The sequence below is a fragment of the Falco peregrinus genome, chromosome 6, assembly GCF_023634155.1.
Source record: "Falco peregrinus isolate bFalPer1 chromosome 6, bFalPer1.pri, whole genome shotgun sequence".
Classification (NCBI taxonomy): domain Eukaryota; kingdom Metazoa; phylum Chordata; class Aves; order Falconiformes; family Falconidae; genus Falco; species Falco peregrinus.
Window position 1 is genome coordinate 3,642,668 of NC_073726.1, and position 20,990 is coordinate 3,663,657.

Sequence of the window (20,990 nt, forward strand, 5' to 3'; positions counted from 1 at the left end):
GATAATAGCTGTGATAGTTCTGGCATAGATGAAATGCAAACGAGCTTCTGATACGAAGAGATGTAGCTGACATTTGTAGTTAGCAGTGAATGCCATAAAACTACACTTGGGGTATATGGTGCTCAAAAGTATTGTTTGTGTACTGAAAGGATGATCTATTTTTATTTTTTCTAGTCTGAACCAGAGGGGTTTTCTCACTTCCACTTGTACGTCTGTGCTGCCTTCCTTGTCAGGTGGAGGAAAGAGATCCTGGAAGAGAAAGATTTTCAAGTAAGTAAAAGGGATATTTTCCAAGCACAGGGTGGTATTTATTAAATTTGGCTTCCTAGCGTTACTTGGAGATAAATTTATGACAAAATAGTAGCAGCTGCAGCAAGACTGACGGTGTCTGACTGTTTGTTAGAGTTGCTCCAAAACTGTTAGACTAAGCAGTAGGAGATGTATTTTCCTTTTCTACTCTGGAAAAGAAATACTGTTTTAACTGAGACAGACTTTGGGAAGATGGTTTCTGGAGTTACTGCTGCAAGTAGAGCCTTGGTATTTCAGAAAAAGATTTTCTGACAAGGTAACTGGATTTTCTTTTTAAATCTGAAATGCATCACTGGAGTTATTTATTTATAATTTCTTATCTGTATAATATAACAGCATACAGTTAACGAAGTGACTTCATTCTTTCAGAAAAGCTAGGCAAGCAGCCTTTTAAAGTAAGGAGCCTTTTTTTCAGTAGGAAATAAAAAAGACTGTAAAAGTATTTACTTCGGGTCCCTACATTTCAAAACCTTAGATTTTTGCAGCAAAGAACGTTACCAGGGAGTTGTTTGAAATGAGATTTGAATATGGCAAATAGGGAAACCATTTGCATACCCCTGTAGCAGTTCAGTTATGTTTGTGAACTGGTGACAGTTCACTTCCATAGAAATCCTTTATATTGAATTTTACCCTGTGATACACATGCGATGCCTGGAAGGCCTTGAAGTCCTGTTTACAGGCTGACGGTAAACAAGCCACGCTGCAGAGCCCCCCCCATGGCCTGCCCTGGGGAAACTGCCCGTTACCAGCATATTTTCTCTCCATCTGACTGAACTCTGTCGCCCTGTACAAATGAACCATTGTGTAAATTTGTGTATCGCTTCAATCTATTTTATCTTTCTTCATAAAATGATTTATTCAGAGCACTTTAACATTGCCTATGTTTGCAATAAATAAATGCCTAAGGGCACAACATAACAACATCAATTTATGCTACCTGCTGATGCTGTCAGATTTTCTCAATTTATGTTATTTTGTCAAAAACAACTTTAATGTTGGCAGCCATGCCTCTCAACTACAATTGTTCACTTTTAATCCTTCCTATTAAATTTTTCCTGTTGATTTCCTGCACCGAAGTTCATAATTTTCCCCTCTGTACCGACTCTATTACAACTATGCTTAAAGTAAATAATAATCCCAAGGTACGTTACTATGAAGATTTGCTTTGTTCTCCTTACATATGTTCAGGTTTGTTTGCTTATTTAATAATCAAGGTATTTCTTTATGGATTAATTGCTTTATGGGTTATGTAAGCTAGACTACAAAGTACATAAATCAGGAACACACTGGAACACATTCATCACGCTGCTTTAGCTTGCTTACAGCATAGAAATGCAATTATAATTTTGAGGATCTGTAGACTTGTGCTAGTTTTATCACTATCATATGTTATCACTTAAAGCTTTGGCCTTCTTTATTGTGTACATGACCTTTTAAAATGACTAAACGAATGTGTTATCAATTCTCCAAATGATAGTTCTCTCCCACAGGCAAGAACGAAATCTGTTATTCTTCTGCTTTGTTAATAATAGCTGTAGACCATTGCCTAGTCTTCAAAGTAGTAGCTCAAGAAATAGACATTTAAACTAGTCTGGAAAATTGGGGAGTTCAGGATGTGCTATTGGAGTACTCTGATTGCTCTGAATTCACATTATTGAGAAGTCATAGCTATATAGTACCTTTTGTACTTAAATTTTTCATTCTGCAAACTGTATCAAGAATCATCAAAACATGCATCCAGTCATTTCTTTTTCATGTGGTAGGGCTTGTATTTGTTTTTCTGCAGATGATTGAGATAAGGGAAGTCTCTCCTAATTCTCAGTCAGAGGGCCTGGTTCTTTAGTTCCAGCTGTGAAAACTCATGCTGCTCTTTTATGTGTCTGTTTTACCTCTTTCAGTAGAATTAAAATCCTCACAGGAATTTTAAGGCAGAATAATTTCCCCAGAACACCAGGTGTGGTGATATGCCAGATGAGGCACTGAGCAGGTTTTGAATCACAGACCAGTTTTAAAAGACTTGGTTATGCAATACTTTTTGCTTATTATTTGATCAAGTATATTATCAGTAATGTTACAGTCAAGACAATGATAGAAAATACTCTTTGCTCTGGAGATGCTTGTTTCCATCCTCTTAAGTATGTCTTGCTGCAACCTAAGCAATCAGTAAAAGTATGATGTTTATTTTTCCTCACATCAATAGATGAGTTAATTGACTTATACGCCAAATGTTCAGCCCTCTATGATAATAGTTCCTTCCTTCTTACAGAGAGCACACGTGTGTGTGCTTCTTGTTTTAGGGTGGCTTTTTGTGTATTGTTGTCTAGCAGAGAAAGACATTCTGCAATGAAAGGAGTTAGGCTGGCTGGACTAATACTATGGAGTGATACAACCTGAAAACTATCTGGTCTTTGGTTTACATCTGTAGAACTAAATGTTATGGTATCAGTGGAAACAAGTTTTGATAAAGGAAGTAGAGGAAGAAATAGATGTTCCAACTCAGACCTCCAAATGTTCAAATAATCATATGTGTGTATTATAGGTATACATGTATATAAATAGCTTATATATAAACTTGTAACACAAGCATATAAAACTGATGTTAATCCTGTATTTTTGATGTTTGTAGGACAACGTAGGAAAGTTTTTTCACTGTAAGATGATAATCAAGTCATGACAGAAGTTGTCTTCATTTTAATCTGTTTGAACAAGTTATTGTTCTCATTGCTGTCTGTTTGGTCTAGTGTAAGATATCAGTGTAGACTTCCTCTGAAACATGAGATTTGCAGATTAATGTAAGTTTTAGCAACAGACAAGTGAGGAGAAAGGTGATGCTTTATATGTAAATCTAGAACAATTTACAACATTGTCTGCAGAAGTTTTCCCATCTTTCTGCCATAGAAAAACTTGGACCTCTTGACCTTCCACATGTCACTTCTTCATTCTGTGTCCTCATAAACTGTTTCTGTCTGACTACTATAAAATACAGTACACTGGAGAATGAAGTGCAGCTATTTCAAACTGCAGTGTCCCAAGAGAAAACGTTTGCTTTTAGGAAGCTGGGGAGGAGGGAAATGTCAAATGGTTTTGTTTGGCTAGGTGTTTATAGTTGCTTACATTTTGTCCTGCTTAATAGAGGTATCAGTAACCTTTCTAGTCAGGTTTAATCCTGTTTGGAAATTTACTATTTAATGCAATGAGCTATGTGATGCAATACTATATAGTGAGAACAAAATTTGCTACATGCAGTTTTCGAAATTTCCCAGGGTCACTTTTTATAACTGAAATTATACCGGTATGTGTTCAGGTAGACATTTTAAATATTTCATGCCCACGTATAATACAAAGACTAATATTATTGAAAAGAATGATAGAGTTTTAGTTATAATTAGAGCTTGTTACTCTCTCACGGTTCTCACTTCTACAGAGGGTCTGCTTTAACCTACGTAGGATGCTCCACATACCCAGGTACAGAAAGCTGGTTTGGGTAGCTCTGTAGCTCTATTCGTACCTCACATGTGGGGGAACACAGAACACAGTGGGCAGGCAGGAAACAGAAGACGTTTTAATCCTGGCTCAAGTTTTCCTTTGTAACCAATGTGTTTTATAGGACCAAATGGGTCGTTCTTGGCTTGGGATTTTTCTGTTGATGGTATAAGTGTTCTTTGTTAATTCACTGGTTCCATACTAGTGTCGGATTAAAAAATGAAAAAAAAGCAGGAAATTTAATATAGCTATAAACACAGTGGGTTTTTAAATGTCATAAAATATGATTTGAGATGTGAATGCCAAATGTGAAATTTAATTTCTACTATCTAAGCTTAAGTGATTAAAGATGCAAGTAATGAAGACCTTCCTATTCATCAGTATGTGTTACTTTGACATAGTGTAATCCATTTTCATCACTACAGCAATAAGTCCAGAATTCTTCTGAATTCTTGAGAGTTGTGAATAGTTGATGCTGTTAAGTGATAAAACATTCATTTTGCATGATTTTGAGCATATTTAGAATTAAAACATTAATAGAAAATATGGCTGAGTTTAATGGTGTCATGTACAAGGTATCTGAAAGATTTGTAAGGAAACAGGACTTCAGGGACTAGATTCAGCTGTCAAACTGAATATAGGCTAATAGTAATGTTGGACTGACACTGGTTTAACTGTTAAGTATTGGAGATTTAGTCCAAATTTTCATTTTAAGTAAGTTATCATTTTGTTGGCGTGGCTGAGCTACAAAAATATATTCAATATGTTGTGGTAAGGAATCTGTCTTGCAGATTTTTTCTTCTTCATGATTCTAAGATACAGGCTTTTCTGTCTGTCTAACAGACATTTTCACCCATGCTGTCATCAGCTCACATCTTTATTACTGTGATGTCCTTTTCTTTGGCTTTGACAAATGCATTTTTGCTTCATTTATATTCACCCAGACTGCAAAGAAGCTGTAAAGATCATTTTTCAATCCATCATTTTTTCTTGCTTTGCATCTCCTTTAGCTCCCTTTCCTTTATAGTGCCAAGGAAAACTTAGATGCTTTCTCTTTCAGAGCCTTTAATGGACTAATTCCAACACCTTAGTGTCATCTCATATTCCGTGTTGAGATGCTGACTGCCAGTTTATCAGCCTGTGATGACAGCCTCATCACGTACTTGAGCTTGCAAGAAAGTATCTGTGCTATCTCCTAGGTTGACCGTCTTGCTTAAATAGGGCACCTAATGCAGATATTCAGTTACTTTCCTCTGAATCCTTATGTAAGTTCTGTTTTTCTGCACAACCCAGAATAGATTTGACAGGTAGGCTTGAGTCTGTTGATGGCGCTTTACAATCACATTGACTAGTTTTGCGTTGCTTCTTTTCATTTTTCTGTGAATTTGTTGTCTCTTGGTTTATACTTGAGCCATAAAATCTTCATGGTAGTGACTGTCCTTTATTCTGATTTATATAACCTTTAAAATAATGATGATTTAATCATTTTTTTACATAAATACTAGGGAGTAAGCCTTATTGACCTCATGACCAGAATGAGTATGTTCACACTTGTCTGTCCTATTAAGATTTAGACAAATGCTTTTCATTTTTTTTTCACGTTTACTTATGGTGCAGTATTACAAGCTAATGATAGTTCAAATGCTAATGTGAACCACCATCTTCCGCCATCACATGATCAATACAATTTTAGGGAAATTAAGGTCATTGTAACCACATATGTAAATGTTCATGCCTTATGAAGTTGTTGTCAGGTTTCTTTTTGCTGTAAAACTTAGGTTTTGTATACATTAGTTTTAAGATGGAGGCCTGTTTCAGAGGATAGTGAAACATTTCACAGGGCCTGCATTTTAAGGAAAGTCAGGTAGAGGGTGACTTTGAAGTGCATCTTTAGCTTGGTGGTGGAGTGAGTGCTGTCAGAACCTTTAGTTTCTTTTGCCTTTCCTTCCCTTTTCAATGATTACTTAATTGGAATTAGTGTAAGGTTAGAAGGTTTGCTACTATCTACTCTTCTTCCTAAATCTCAGCTCACTTGGATACTTTGCCCCCTTCTTTCACATGAAAGCGGAGGAGGCTGTCATGGCTTAGCCCTGGCTGGTGACAAAGCCCCACGCAGCCGCTCGCTCGCCCTGCAGTGGGGTGGGGGAGAGCATGGGACAAGTAGAAGTGAGAAAACTTGTGAGTTGAGATAAAGACAATTTAACATGTAAAGCTAAAGCCGTGCAGGCAAGCAAAGCAAACCAAGGAATTCATTGACTACTTCCCATGGGCAGGCAGGTGTTCAGCCATCCCCAGGACAGCAGGGCTCCATCATGCGTAACGGTAACTTGGGAAAACAAATGCCATAACTCTGAATGTCCCTTCCCTTCCTTCTTTCTTCAGCTTATACGCTCAGCATGACACCATATGGTATGGAATATTCCTTTGGCCAGTTCGGGTCAGCTGTCCTGGCTGTGTCCCCTCCCAATGTTCCATGCCCCTCCAGCTTTGTCTCCTTATTTCATTCTTGGACTTGTCTGCCTGTTTTCATCAGTACAGTATTACAGCCTTGGATACAATCACAAAGGAGTCTGTAGCTTGTATTTATCAGCATTTGGACTATTGCATTTATTATGGGCATATTTTTTATTTCACTTTTCACATGAGCTAACGTTTTTGTTAAAGTGGATTCTTGTACATGAGCTAAAATAACTTGAAAGAGAAGATTTTAAAGAAACAAATCAGATTCCATACACCTGTCAGTGTATATTTGCTACAGCTACTCAGGTTAAATAATAAAACTTTGCACCCTGAAAGTGGAGTAAGTAGATAGTTACAGAGGTGACTGAATAAACAAGATGCTTGGAAGACAAATTAAATTCATATTGCTGTCTGCATAAGTAACAGGTTTTAGTTTAAAAAGTTTAATGTTAATATCCTTCATAGTGTTTATCTGCTATATGACCTGCTCCTATATCAGAAACATAATTTTATACCACCTGTTTATGCTCAACTACAGTAATACAGGTTTCCTTAATCTTTTGTGGTCTTGTTCCTAGTCTATGATGTGAATTTTTAAATAGTTACTTTTTCTGCATTAAAGTACAGGAGTTGTCACTTCTTATGATATGAGGCGTAACTAATAAATATATTTTTAATTTAGCTTCTTGGTGTGTACTGTGCTAGAAATTTAGTTCCTGTTGCTACTGCAGTAAAAATAAATGCTTCTTCATTAAAAAAAAAAAAGTAATGTTTCTGAACAGATTAGTTTTCTGAACAGGGGAGTGTTTACCCCTCTTTTCTGTAACCTCTATGATTAGATAGTTTTGTGGGTCTGGATCCTGTGCCCTCACTCATCCGTGTGCAGAAGCTAACAGGGTCTTTTCTGTGAAAGTACCAAAACCAGTAAAGAGTGAAGGACTGTGAACATGGAAATCTTTCTAACTTTAAAGAGCCTGACTACTAACATTGCTGTGATTTTATTCCCTGCTGTGAGAACTTTTGGAAGACATTCAATATATTGTCACATGTTGCAAGAAACTGTAAGCTTTGCTGTTTTAGACTTTGAACATCATAGCTAGCAATCTAAAGAGGTTGCTCCTTAATCTCTGAGTACGAGTAGTAGATGACTGGGAGTTAGCACTGTTAAATTATTTATATTGAGAAGAGCCAACTTACAATAAAGTTACTGACATTATTTTTGAATGCAAATTGCTTAATCAACAGAGAATGAGGTGACTGGTAAAACTTGTATCTAAATGCAGTCTTATGGGGGAAAAAACCATCGTGTGTCCATTGGTCCCGACTTCAGTTATTACAGTCTCAATTTAACTGCTCTGTTAGCAAACCTACTCAATTTGATCAAAAGCTTCTGCATCTTTTGATTATCATGAGTATCTTTACTTGATCTCCACATGTAAGTATATTGTAGATTAAACAGAGACATTTTATCATATATTCTTAGAAATACAAGTTTTGTCCTACAGAAATTATTATTGCAAAATTTCAATATTAAACTAAAATATAAGAGAGACTGTACGTCATCCTTCTTTTAACTTTGGGAAAGTAGTGGTACTTGCCTTGTATCAGGAGGAGGAGTTGCCCTCTGTCTAGAAAGTTACTGGAAGATGCTGACCAGTTTGTATAGTACACTAAAAATGGTTTAAGAAGCATGAAAAAGGAAATAAAACTCCTGACACTACCCTTTCCTTACCTCTGAAGCTTCAGTGTAGCTTTCTGTGATCATTTCCTTCTGATGAGACTGTAGGCCTATTTTTCCTATTTTATACATTGGTTGTCCTGAAAAAATTGGCTTGAAATGTACAAAGCTGAGAATAAAAACCATTAAAAAAACCCCAACCATACAAAAAAAACCCACTTCTGATTTATATTGTATTCAGATAGCCATGTGCATAGTTTTATACCTAAATTCACCCCCCCTTTTTTTTTTCTTGAGTTTATTGGCCAAGAGTTCATAATAATAATACATTACTCATGTCTGGCTTTTTTAAAAAAGTAGTATTTAACTTACCTCCAGTAATACACATAAGTTTTAGGTTCTCTGTCTGAATTTGAAACTTCTACATCTGTTTGTGTTGCCCTCTTTCAAGCCTAACACTTCCTCCCAGAAGTTGTAGGTACTCCTCAAAATATTTTGATCAGTTGTACCTAGTAAAATTGCAAGTTATAGTATGATGATACCGAATTGTTAGTAGCTTGAGTATATATATTTGCTGCTGAAACTCGGAAATTACTCTGTGCTATGAACTGATCTGATCTTGTCAGATAAATCACAGGGGTCAGTGAAAACTAAGCCATGCTCTCTCCAAAGCAATTGAGCAAAATCCTTGAGTAGCAGATCTAGCTGCTTATGGAAAGAGGTAAATACCTAATTACTGCGGCCATGGCTTACCTTGGAAGATCTGCCTAGTTTTTAACAGACCCATCTTCTAGTCTAGAGAATATAATTTAAATTAAAAATAATTTAAACTGAAGTAGGATTACCGAAACGGAAAGAAATTTTCAAAATCCCTGCTGAAGGAGACTAGCTCTACAGGACCAGCGTACTGTATCTGTAGGACCTCTCTTCTTGGAAATGCAGCATGAAATAGTAGAAGGGTGAAACCTTGGTGGTAAGAAACAGGACAACAGTCTTCGGGTTTTGGTATTGGTAAAAGCAGAAGAAATATATTTATTGTTTTAATCTTATAAATACTTTTAACTGCACTTTTTGAGTGCTGAGATTTAATAACTTTAATTTCATTTTTACCATGACTTGTTTTAGGTGTAATTTCAAGGCACATGCATTTATCAAGTCATTTACTACTCAGGAGTTTGACAAATCTGAAAATCAAGATACTGGGACATAGTAATAAATGCCTTCTTCCCTAAGCACATTAGTTGAGAACATCTAAAAGGGAATGAGACACAGCACGGTAAAAGCTACAGTGGCTATTTCTAGAGGTGGAAGAGGTAAGAAGAATAGAGCGTTGTTTTCCAGTGATCGCCAGTTACTTTTTCATGCAAGTAGGTGGGAAGTATGCTTGGAGAGCAAGGGTCTTAATAAATCTCATGTCTGCAAATTGTTCTAATGAGTGACATATTTTAACTCAGTACACACAAGTATGAGTATGTAACATTTTTATATTTGTTTACTATTTAAAATATAATTTTCAAGAGGCTATTATAGTAATATAATATAAATTTTAGTAATTTATAATACTGAATACTCTGTTTTTACCTCCATGTAAGTGTTCATGCCATTTGAAATACTGCATTTAGACAGTATTTTTCTTCAGTTAGTTCCAAATTAGGTTGCTATTGGAATAGTTAGCTTCTGTGATAGTCAGGGAAAGTTGCAATTTTAGATGATGCATCAAATTAAAAAGTTCAAATGTAAGCACTGAAAGTGCAGTTTTGTGCCTGGATTTCATGTGCAATATACAGCAATTCATTAACTTCTACCCCTTCATTCATGTAGAACAAAACCTTTGACAACAGATGTAGTATATTTGACAGCTGAGGTTGTAATACCTTATATTATTAGGACCAAGTTGTAATTCTATTATTTTTCTGTGTTCGTCAAAAAGAGCAAAGCAATTATATGACAAAATGAGCGGTCATTTGTATGTACTGAATCAATTATATGCAACATTAGCTGATTAGCTAATATTTGTCTTCCTTATTTTTCAAATATTAATCTTTTAAGTAACAGAAGAGAGATGTTAACCAGGTGAATAGTTCAGTATAAATATTATATGTAGATATGCACCATGTTACAGAGACCAGTTATATTGAAAACAGGTTACATTACGTAGTTAGGCTTAAGGATTAATGAAATAAAGCCAATATTGTGAGCCAGGTCTAAATCAGAAATAAAGTCACTTTAAGTTATATTTGTAGTCAGAGGAAAGACATGAGTGTGAATCAGTCATTCTGATCTCACCTTATGCTCTGCAAATATTTATGTCACACTATTAGTTACAAGAGATCATGGCATTGGCAGAAATTAGAATTAATCTGTTAAATGCCTACATTTAGTGGTCTGAATATTGAATATTCCTTGAAGACTATTTTGAAGATTTGAGTGTCTCTTTGCAAGCCCATGTATCGGTTCCTGTACCGACTGTTACTAGAGACCTTGTCAGTAAGGAGGAGGGATGAAAGCTCTTAGGCATCCAGGAGCAAATCCAGTGGCGACTGCTGTATAGAGGGAAGAGATGCTGAACATAATTCCACTTGTAAAACTTGTTTTGGTGTGGACAAAAACTGTGGAATATAGTATTTGTACAACTTGTATCAGTTGAAAAAGGTACCTTTAATTTCTGAATGTTTTCATGGTAAATGTTTCTTCTGCATGCATTCATTCTTTGGGCCAGAGTTACTTGACTATGAGAGAGTCCCAAGTGTTCCCCCTTTGTGTGCAGCTCTATTTTTTTATTATTATTATTTGAGTTTAAGGAATTTAGTATTACAGCTTTGAATCCAAGATGGTTTTGGTGGAAAACACATCCATGTGGGAGTCATAGGAAGATGATTTTTAAATGTACCAACAAATGCCTAATTTCTATTTCTGAACCTAATAATTTTAACTCTTGTTTAATAATGAAATTTATCCCTTTTCTGTAACTGAGTGAACTCTAGAGTGCATTTTTATTTTACTTACAGTTTTTCTGTAAAATCATACTATGTACTTTGTATAATCTTGTCAATAACCGATTTAATGCATTTTATTGATTAGCTTTAAACCTTTTCATTACTACCCATTTTGCATAGAGGCTAATAAGCAGAGCAACCTAAAAAAAGGTATTACCCACATATCACTTGGTCCCTGACTACGTACTGTAACAGTCTCTTCAGAATCAGTGTTTCTTGAAGGAAATGCAAAGGATTACAAAAAACAGGGGGCATGAAGAGTTACTGAATATAGAACTTTAGAGATCATTCCAGTAACAGTGGCGTAGTAATAATTTTTCTTAAACTTGGGTACTGTAAAAACTGTAGGATCCTAACAGTTCAGTCTTGTAAAGCTAACTACCTAGTGTTACATATCTGCAAAGTTCTGCAGTTTACCGAAATCTTTATTTCATTATACTCTCTGAAAATTGCATATTTTGAATGTGATTAGATTGATCCCATTAACCTTACAGTGTCATTGGTTAGCTTTTCCTATTTGCCCCAGGAATTAATTCTCAATTTTTTAATGAAAATTGCTTGGTGAAATTTGTGCTAGATTGTTTTTTTCCCCTCTATTGTTTTCATTAACGTTGTTGTTTTAATTGCAGGAAAATGTTTAATATGGCTTTATGTCCCTTACTCAGTTGTTTTTGTTGAAAGTTGTCCTTGCAGAATGAACTGACACCCAATAAATAGGCCCAGATGTAGCAACAAAAATTAATAGCAAATGCAACTTTTGGAGTGAATGACATTGGCCTGGACCAAATGTAGTATAATCATTGTTGTTTTAAAGGTTTCTTTCTGAACAGTGTTATAGAAACTCTAGGTTTTGGATACATACATTCTGATGAGTTCCTAAAGCATTCACACATAAGGTATTTAATGATGGATAACATTTTCCTGAGGTGAAGAGCAGTACTTGGACTTTTTTTTTTTTTTTTTCCCCTTAAGTATGTATATTCTGAAAATCTAGAAATGACAAAATGTTGCCATGGTTAAATGATGCTGGATTTTGTAGCATATTATGCTGTTGTTGTTTGGAGTAAACTACAAAGCAGAAATGATGCAAACGTCACTCACTGACTGGACCTATGGCAATCATATAAAGTGATTTCTCCAGATACTTCATGGGTATTTATACTGGGAAACTCTGTAACTTTCTGTTTGGTCACTACATCTAACTTTAATCTATGCTGAATTATACTTCTCAATAAAAGACTCAGAAGTGATTACAAAAAGTAAGATAAAATTCTATAATAGTTATTTTACAACAGTGTCATAAACATGGGAAGTAACTTACTGTCATCCAGCTGTTTGAGATGAGAAAATAATCTTACAATGCTGTTTCTAATGAGTTACATGTTTTCTTGGTGGTGGTTGTTTTGGTGGTTTGTTTGGTTTTTTTCAAAACAGAACCATAGATGTATTGTTACAACTGATGGCACCCATATGTATTTTATGTTTCTACGTATTATCAGGATATTACACAGGGTGATGATAGTTATTTTTCTTTTTTAAAAAAAACAAACAAACAACAAACAAAAATAATAAAGTTTTTTCCAAGATACAGGGGATCCACAGGTTTATTATGTTTAACTACAGAACGTACAGGGTGAAATGCTTTAGCAAATCTGTAGTGTTCAGAAAAACACATATCATTAATGCTGCAAGTCTGCACATGGCACAATGAATCCAGATTTATGAAAATGTAACATTCTTCTAGAATTCATAAATCAGTCCTCAAGAAAGAGGACTTTTGACAGTGTGTAAGTAATTAGTAATTTTGTCAATAAGTGTTTTTTTTTTTAAAAAAAATAACTTTTGGTAAACTTTTAAAATTATGGTCTTGGCACAAATTTGTATTTACTTTTATGTGAGAAGCTGGAATGGTTAAGTAGTTCTGACTGCATCTAAAAATTGCATTGTATGTCATAATTGAAATAGAATTCTATTTCACTTATTCTAGAAAAAAGAATGAGGTGAAAAGTATATACATAAACCCAATGGATATGAAGAATATAATTTGTCTAATAAGCAGTGTTGTGGTTTAACCCCAGCCAACAGCTAAATCCTATGCAGCTGCTCACTCAGTTATCCCCCACTCCCGCAGTGGGATGGGGAAGACAACCAGAAAAAAGTAAGACCTGTGGGTTGAGATAAGAATAGTATCATAATTGGAAAAAAGTTAAAAAAAATAACAACAACAGCAACAACAATATTAATTGTAATGAAGGAGAGAGGGAAAAAGAGGAATAAAACCTAAGGGAAAAAGAAACAAGTGATGCATAATACAGTTGCTCATCACCCGCTGATCAATGCCCGGCCAGACCCCGAGCACCAGTCAGCCCCCCCGGCCACCTTTCCCCAGTTTACATACTGAGCATGACGTTCTATGGTATGGAACAACCCTCTGGCTATTTTGGGTCAGCTGTCCTGGCTCTGCTCCCTTTTAGCTGCCTGTGCACCTGCTCACTGGCAGGGCATGGGAAATTTGAAAAGTCCTTGACTTACTGCTAGGTAGTGCTTACCCTAACTAAAACTTCAGTGTGTTATCAACATTATTCTCTCATACTAAATCCCAAACGCAGCACTGTACCAACCACCAAGAAGAAAATTAATTCTGTTGCAGCCAAAACCAGGACAGAAAGATGCTAAAATAAGGACCGATTTTCCTTCGCTTCCCCATGAGGTAGTTCCTTGATAATCCTCCAGGTCTTTGGATGGCTTCAAGTGAACCAGAATAATAATTCAGATTTGACTTCAGTTGAGTTATTTGACAAATGCAACTCACCATTTTTAGTAAATGCTACTGTTGAAAAGTTGTACATGGAGAGAAAAAAGGCATAGTCTTTTGAATATTTTGAGTAGGTCCTCAGGGCTCCAGAGGCACACTGCTGTTACATAAATACAGTCGTACTTATTTTCAAAGCATACTCACTTGGGCACATTAAAAAAACAATAAAATATAAGTTCAATAAATAGGCTCCAAACCCAAAAATATTTTGCAAATAAGCAGAGCAATTCAAGTATAATTTGCAGAGTGTTTTATCAAGATGTGAAGGTTTTACTCTTCCCATTTTATAGTTGAGACTAACGCCTGTCATTGTTAATGCTGCATGTAAGATCCGGGCAGGAAATGAGATGAAAAGCTGAGCTGAGGTTTTTACATCCACGTTGTTGTGTCATCCCTGTTTTGAAAAAGTGCTGTTTCATTCTGGATATGCTGTTCTTTGCTGATCTTAATGGAGTACCAAAACTAGGTAAGACTTTCTACCAACAGAAAATGAAATTACAACCAGAAATTTTAGGATGGGCAAAATTTCAAAGGTATTGAATCTCCACCAAAAAAAAAAAAAAGCCAAAACACCACAACAAAAAAAACCACCAAAACCCAACCAAAACATCCAAATCAGAAAAGACTGTCTATGCTATCTATTTGGTAAAAAACAAACAAACAAACAAAAAAACCCCCACAAAACACAACTGTTCTTTTTAATATATTATTTATTTACATTCCAGCTTTGATTAGTGCACTGAAACGGCACATAATGTATAACTTTCTGTGATGTTTGAATTATCCCCTTCTAACAGAACCGTACACTTCTTGAAACTGGATGGGATCTTTAATTCTTGCAGATTCCATTGGATGTTCTTATCAGTCCAGATTTCATTTTTGCTACATGGCAGTTGTGCTGTATTGTGAATGGTTTCATCATAATTATTTTTTCCTCAGATTAAATGTTGAGTTTGTCGTAATTGCAGAATTATCATATTTTGTCTTCAGTAAAGTGCCTGTCTTAACATATTGAGCCTTAGGATAAAAATATCTACATAATAGAAGACAACTACTGTAGAAAAGCAATGCTAGGCTATCAGTGGGTCAACAAATTATACTGAAACTAATACCACCAAAAGTGATATGGGGAGTATGAACAGAACTGAGAAAGTGGACCAAAAAAAAATAATTAGTGCTAAAAACATGAAATTGAAAGGTGTTTTAACATTTCCTTTGTAATGCCCATTTCTACAGACTTCATGACGAGAGAATTAGACACAGAATAAATACAAATTTAACTTAACGTATTTTAGATCATGTTATTTTTCCTTAAGTAATTCAATGGATATCACAAAATTGAACAGATCGGAAAATATTTCAGAGTGACTAAAGTCTAGATATTCAGCAAAAGAAATTCAGTATCCAAAATTGTACATTCTAATGAAATGACTGAATTTATTTTAAGACATGATCAAAATTAGAGATTGAAATATGAAGTTTTTGATAGGAAGTTCCTTCAGGTGATCAATGCACAGTAATGTTTAGTAGTTGGAATAAGGACCAACTTAAAAGTGAGACCTGAGTTCTTATTCACAATATTTTTATGGGCAAATCTCTAAATTTCAGTTCTGTTTTGAAAGATGGCCACATATTAATGACACCTTTTTATTCAGATGATAGTATGTAGTCAGTCATTATTTTCACAGAAGATAAAGTTCATCACTATGACTCAAAATATCTGAGAACTCAGGTGAATTCTGTGCTTTGTTATTACTGACATCACTTATTCCATTAAAGCCCTACTTAATAGTATAAGGGATTCCAAGGATATCAGTAGGACCTCACACTGGACCACAAGACTTCCATCTCTTAACTAGCTTATATCGGTGAAACCTAAAGTATAAGAAAAGCTTTTAAAAAATCAGTCCATAGTGTTTGGGCTTGCTTTCGTTGGTTATGTTTTCATCTACAGTTGGTTACTAAAATTTGCTCACGTTGTAAATGTAAGAGAGTTTTCTGCTGGCTAATTACTCAGCCCTCTAATGGAAAATTTAGTGCAAAGATAAGGTTTACATTACTTGCATGATTTTCACACATATATCTACGTAAAGGATGCATGTTTCAGTCTGTTTTGCATAAAAGCAGCAGCACTATGGTAAAGCATTTCAGATTGCTGCTATATTCACTTGTGTATATTGGTAATATTTCTAAAATTTAGACATAAATTTGTATTAATTTTGATAGTGTGGTAAGAGCATTTTTACCCTGGATGCAAGGAGGAGATGGAAGAAGGGACAGTCTAATTGTCAAAATCATTGAAGGAGCAGCTGCTGGTTAGTTACTAGCTAAGAGTAGCTGTAGCTATGTGACTGAAATGCAGATGGGTCATGTTTGCAGCTGATGCTCTGATGATCCTTAATGTATCTTCTTTCTTGGCCCATTCACTCTGCATTAAATGTATAATCATACCCAAGTTAAGGATGTTGATGCTTTGCTAGAAGTCAAATTGGGTATATACTAAGATTTACCAATTTTTAAACATTTCATACTTTTAACAATTTTTTCAGTTGTTCAGGTTATATATTGTGTCATCTGTCTTATGTAGGTGACATCTGTGAGCGTGTTTTCTTTAGAAATGTTTCAATCTACCCATTTGACATCAGATCAGGTATTAAAATCTAGAGGTGTCCAAGTTTTGGCTTTTCAGATAAAATCTTGTCAGTAATCCAGAGGGTGAAATTATAGAAGAGAATGATTTATTATCTTTTCCTGCTGTTCAGGTTCCTAGGAATCTTTTTTCAAATCATTTGATTATAGTTGCTAAATAGAGTTGCTGAAGATGCACTGTAAGAAGCACTAGAAAAATCCAGAGCACAGAATTCCTGAAGATACAAAGAGCACACAGTTAAATATAGTCTCTTGGATCAAAGAAAAAAAAAGAACTCTTGTTGCAGTCTTAACTGCTGTCCTCATGTGATTAACAGCTAAATCTTTCATTTGGCAAAACATGCCTGTGTGTTTGTATAATCATTGAAATACAGTTCTGTGTGTCTGTATCTGAAACTTGTAATGCTGCTTTATCACTAGAATTAATTTCATCTGATGTATGTAGACTTTATATATTTTAATGCAGGCAAGTGTTGTTTCTTCTGCACGTGTCATTCATCATCTGCTCTGACTCTGACCATAATGAAGTCTCCCATCATAAAGCAGTGTGATAGAGGCATAAATATAACGTAATAACAGCGTGATTTAACAGCATGAATCAACAGTGGATTGTTGTAGCTTTCCAAATCTGTACTGCAACTTCGCATCTCAACAGAATATTAGAAAGTAAATGAGGTAGCATTAGGGTTGGAGTGGTTCCAGCCATCATAAGTAGACTGGCTTCATGCTTTGCTGGGGCTGCAAGGATGCTGTCTCATCCCATTTCAGTCTTGCTGAGCGTGTTATCATTTCCCTTGTGGCAGCATGATCACTTACCAGTAAGTGATACAATGTAGGTCACTAATGTGAAACTGTAATGAAAGCATTTGACGTTTTATTACCTTTGTTTATGGAGGTGGGGTTTTTTTACTTTTCAGACAGAAATCCTCTCCAGTTAAAATTATTTTGAATACTTTTAGCTGTTTGGGTAGTCTGAGGTATTTATTTTTTCTTCCATGAAGATTTTGAATCTACAATTACTTTTAGTTAATGTATCTACCACTTGCAGCTTATCAGAACTCTTCTTAGCAATGGGTTTGTTCTTTTCATGGGTAGGCATCATTGTACACTTGAGAGTGCTGTCCAAAGGCTTTTCCTAATTTTCAGGAAGACCATGGATAGGGAAGCTCTAACGTATCAGAGGATAATACTGTAAAGAGACTGGTTTTCTAGTCCACAAAGTGTCCAGCTAACAATAATAATATTTATTCTTATTGCCTGAAAAAATACATTTATCTTTATTTTCCTTTATGGATTTTGATGACAAGCTTGTAACATGTAAGTTCTTCCTGTGCCTGTGATGACAATTTTTGTTGATCTGTCTCAGAAGACCCTGTGGGAAGAAAAATACTATGTTCATGAAGGTAATAAAGGTATAGTTTTAATTACAAGTATTAAATTCTATCCATTTTACTTAGAATTTTTCTAATAATTATTATTTATCTAGTTACATATCCAGTTTTCTTACAGTCAGTTAAGAAAAACATATGAAACTTCCTTTCTGTAGTGTCATTCCTAACAGCTTCTTTTCTATCTTTATTCCTGAAAAGTGAAACTATACTAGATAACAGACCAGACAGTGAAACTGGATTTTATTCTTTGGTGATATTATGTATTTAGTTGATAGATGTAAATGTGCAAGATAATAATTTCATACTGTGGTTATTATTTTCTTTTTATTTTTAGATAGCATTGAACAGTATCAGCAGAACATAATATGACATCCTACCAGGAGGACTAAAAAATATTTTTTAGCTAATCATGTTCACAAGGAGGTTTGTCTAGTGAACTTCTGTGGGAATCAGTAATTGGCATGATGCTATTCAGCATTTCCATTAATAAAACACCGGATAATAAAAATCTGTGGATGACACAGATTTACCATTCTGGCAAAGTGAGGAGAAGGGAGCAGTTACATAAACCAGTCTCGAATCACTTGTTCAGTTAACCTCTTCATGCAAGCTGTATGTTGATATGGTGAAATGAAAAATTTTTGCAAATACAGGATAAGGAGAACAGGTCATGTCTCTGGAGTGAGGGACTGTAGCCTGGGATGCATGGCTTCTGAAAATATCCTCAGGGGCATTGCTGGCAGCTCACTCAATATGAGTTCCCATAATGATGCTGTGGCACATGGAGGTAATTGGATCCTTAAATTAATAAATATAAGAGCTTGTTTTGCCTTTTGGAGGTTTGTTTGGTTTTGGGTGTGGTTTTTTGTTGTTGGTTTTGTTGTTTGGGTTTTTTTGTTTGGTTTTTTTTCAAATTGTAGAATCGTTGAATTGTTTGGGTTGGAAGGGACCTTAAAGCTCACCTAGTTCCAACCCTGCTGCCATGGGCAGGGACACCTGCCACTAGACCAGGTTGCTCAAAGCCTCATCCGACCTGGCCCTGGAATTGCATCCAGTAATACTGCATCCAGTTCTGCTGTCTGAAGTCAAAGACAGAGAGAGGGTTCAGAGAGGATGACTGAAGTGCTCAAGATGTTGAATTTGTCAAAAGTAAAACCAATAGTTGAATTGATGATTATATGAGAAATTGGATATGAAAAAAAATCCTAACTCACTAACAAAATAAGTAATGAATTTCTGCAGCTCTTAAGGTTTTCAAATTGATGTTTTTCCTGAAAGGAGGAAAAAAAAAAAAAGGTTCAGGCTTAGTTCCTAGTATCTACACAAGAGGTCAGACCAAGATAAGTTATGATCTTTCCTGGCTTTAACATCTATGACTCTAGGAATCAGCCCAGAATTTCTGTTGTGTATCTGACACATAATACTCCCACTGACATACATGGTTGCTATCGTGTATAGATACAGAAAACATCTGAAGTTCTCACAGTTGTTGAAACAGACAGTGAATTGGCCTTAGAGTACAATTTTGAAATAGCAGTTGTCATTTCTAAAATATGTATAATGTTTTTGCCTTCATGCAGTTACCTCTTAAACATTTTGATGTCTGGTTATGTGATATGCAGTTACCTGTACTGACTAAGCAGCACACTGTTAGAACCACATTGCTATCATAAAATATAAGTCTAAATTTGGATCCCTGTGTACCCTAGTTGCAGAGGAAAAGCACAATTTTGTTTAAAAAAAAAAGTTGTTGAGTAATCACTGCTTTTTTCATTATTATTTTTTAATTTTTATCACCATGTCCAAGTACATAATTGAACTCTAAAACAAAGTTACTTTTGTTCTGACAGTAGGTTGTGTCTTTCCTTATCTTGGAAGCCTATATGAGGTAACAGGAAATGCATCTGATTTCTGTTCAGAGCTTTACAGCTCTAAGGATGCTGAGAGGGTACTCCGCAGAGGTCCAGCAATGCATTTTGCAGGCGGGGAGGAACACCTTGCAAGATTAGGGGCCCCTCTTATCTGCGCGAGTTGTCAGTTGTGTTTGGTCTGCTTGCTGCTAAAGGAAGGGAAGGATGTGATGCAGGGAGGGTATAATCCGGAGAGATTTCCCGTAGGCCTTGCTTTATGGCTGTATTTTACAGAGGTGCTGTTACTATCCAAGTTTTAAATCAAATCTTCCACACAATGACAATTCGATTTTACTGTCCTGTAAGTTTCCAGAAAAAGGACTTTATGATAACTATAAGTTATTTTTCTCTCATCAACAAATGTTTTTATTTATTTTCAGTAAATACCACAAAGGGATCTCTGTGTTTTCTCCATTTCAATATAAAAAGGATTTTCTGAAACAAAGAAAAAAAAATCCTGCTCTTCCTGAGCAATTTAAGTGACCTGCTAAACTAAATGCACTGGCAGGGTTTCCATTTAGTTGGTAATTCACAGCTGTCACTGGAGACATCTCTCTACAAAGAAAACTGTTTTCTTTCCATGTTTATTTCTTCAGCAGAAACTGCTGCATAACAATGTCAATTATTGGCCTTATCAGTGTGTAACCCTGGAGAAGACTAAAATCACGGGAGCCTGTACACTTGACTACCAAACTCAATCAAAACTACCGATAAGAGAACAAAGAGAAACTAAAAGCTTTTGGAGTATGAGCTGAATAATAGGATGAAGTGACATATGCCCTTCTTTGAGACAAGCAGATGGAGAAGGATTAATTTTCTTTCTTGCAATCTTCTGTGCTCTCCTATGGTTTCCTAAATGCTGGGGCATGTAGATTTTGCTATCTTACAACAAAATTGTCTCATTGCAACTGCAAGACAGTAAAAATAACAAGAATTTAAATGCCTATTGTTTTGTCATGTACTTGTAAACAAATTGGATTTAAAATTCTTCCAGAAATGCCGTTACAGCAGATTTATTATTGCCATCATAGCCTCCTAGCTAGCTCTTTCAGCTGCCATAAAGAGCAAGATCTTTATACATGACAAGTCGTTTGCTCTCTATAGTGTTTTCTACAATAGACATCCCTTTGCAAATATAGTAGGAGCTCCCATTTATCCCATACTAATTTGTTTTCTGCAAAGTAGCATTTGCTTGCTGTTAGCTGAGTGAATAGCAATGGTCGCATCCAGTCCTCAGGAACTGATTCACTAAAGCTTTGTGTTAATTCTTTTTCATCGCGCTTCTTACACACGTGCGTA

At 35.5% G+C, this 20,990-nt stretch overlaps 1 protein-coding gene across 1 annotated transcript in view; it reads left to right on the forward strand.

The window, feature by feature from the left end:
* Window positions 1-20,990, forward strand: part of TBC1D22A (TBC1 domain family member 22A) — a 180,065-nt gene that overhangs the window by 146,401 nt on the left and 12,674 nt on the right. The window contains exon 12 of the mRNA XM_055808796.1: window positions 175-270. Within this exon, the coding sequence (XP_055664771.1) occupies window positions 175-270 (96 nt within the window). The remainder of the gene's footprint in view (window positions 1-174; window positions 271-20,990) is intronic.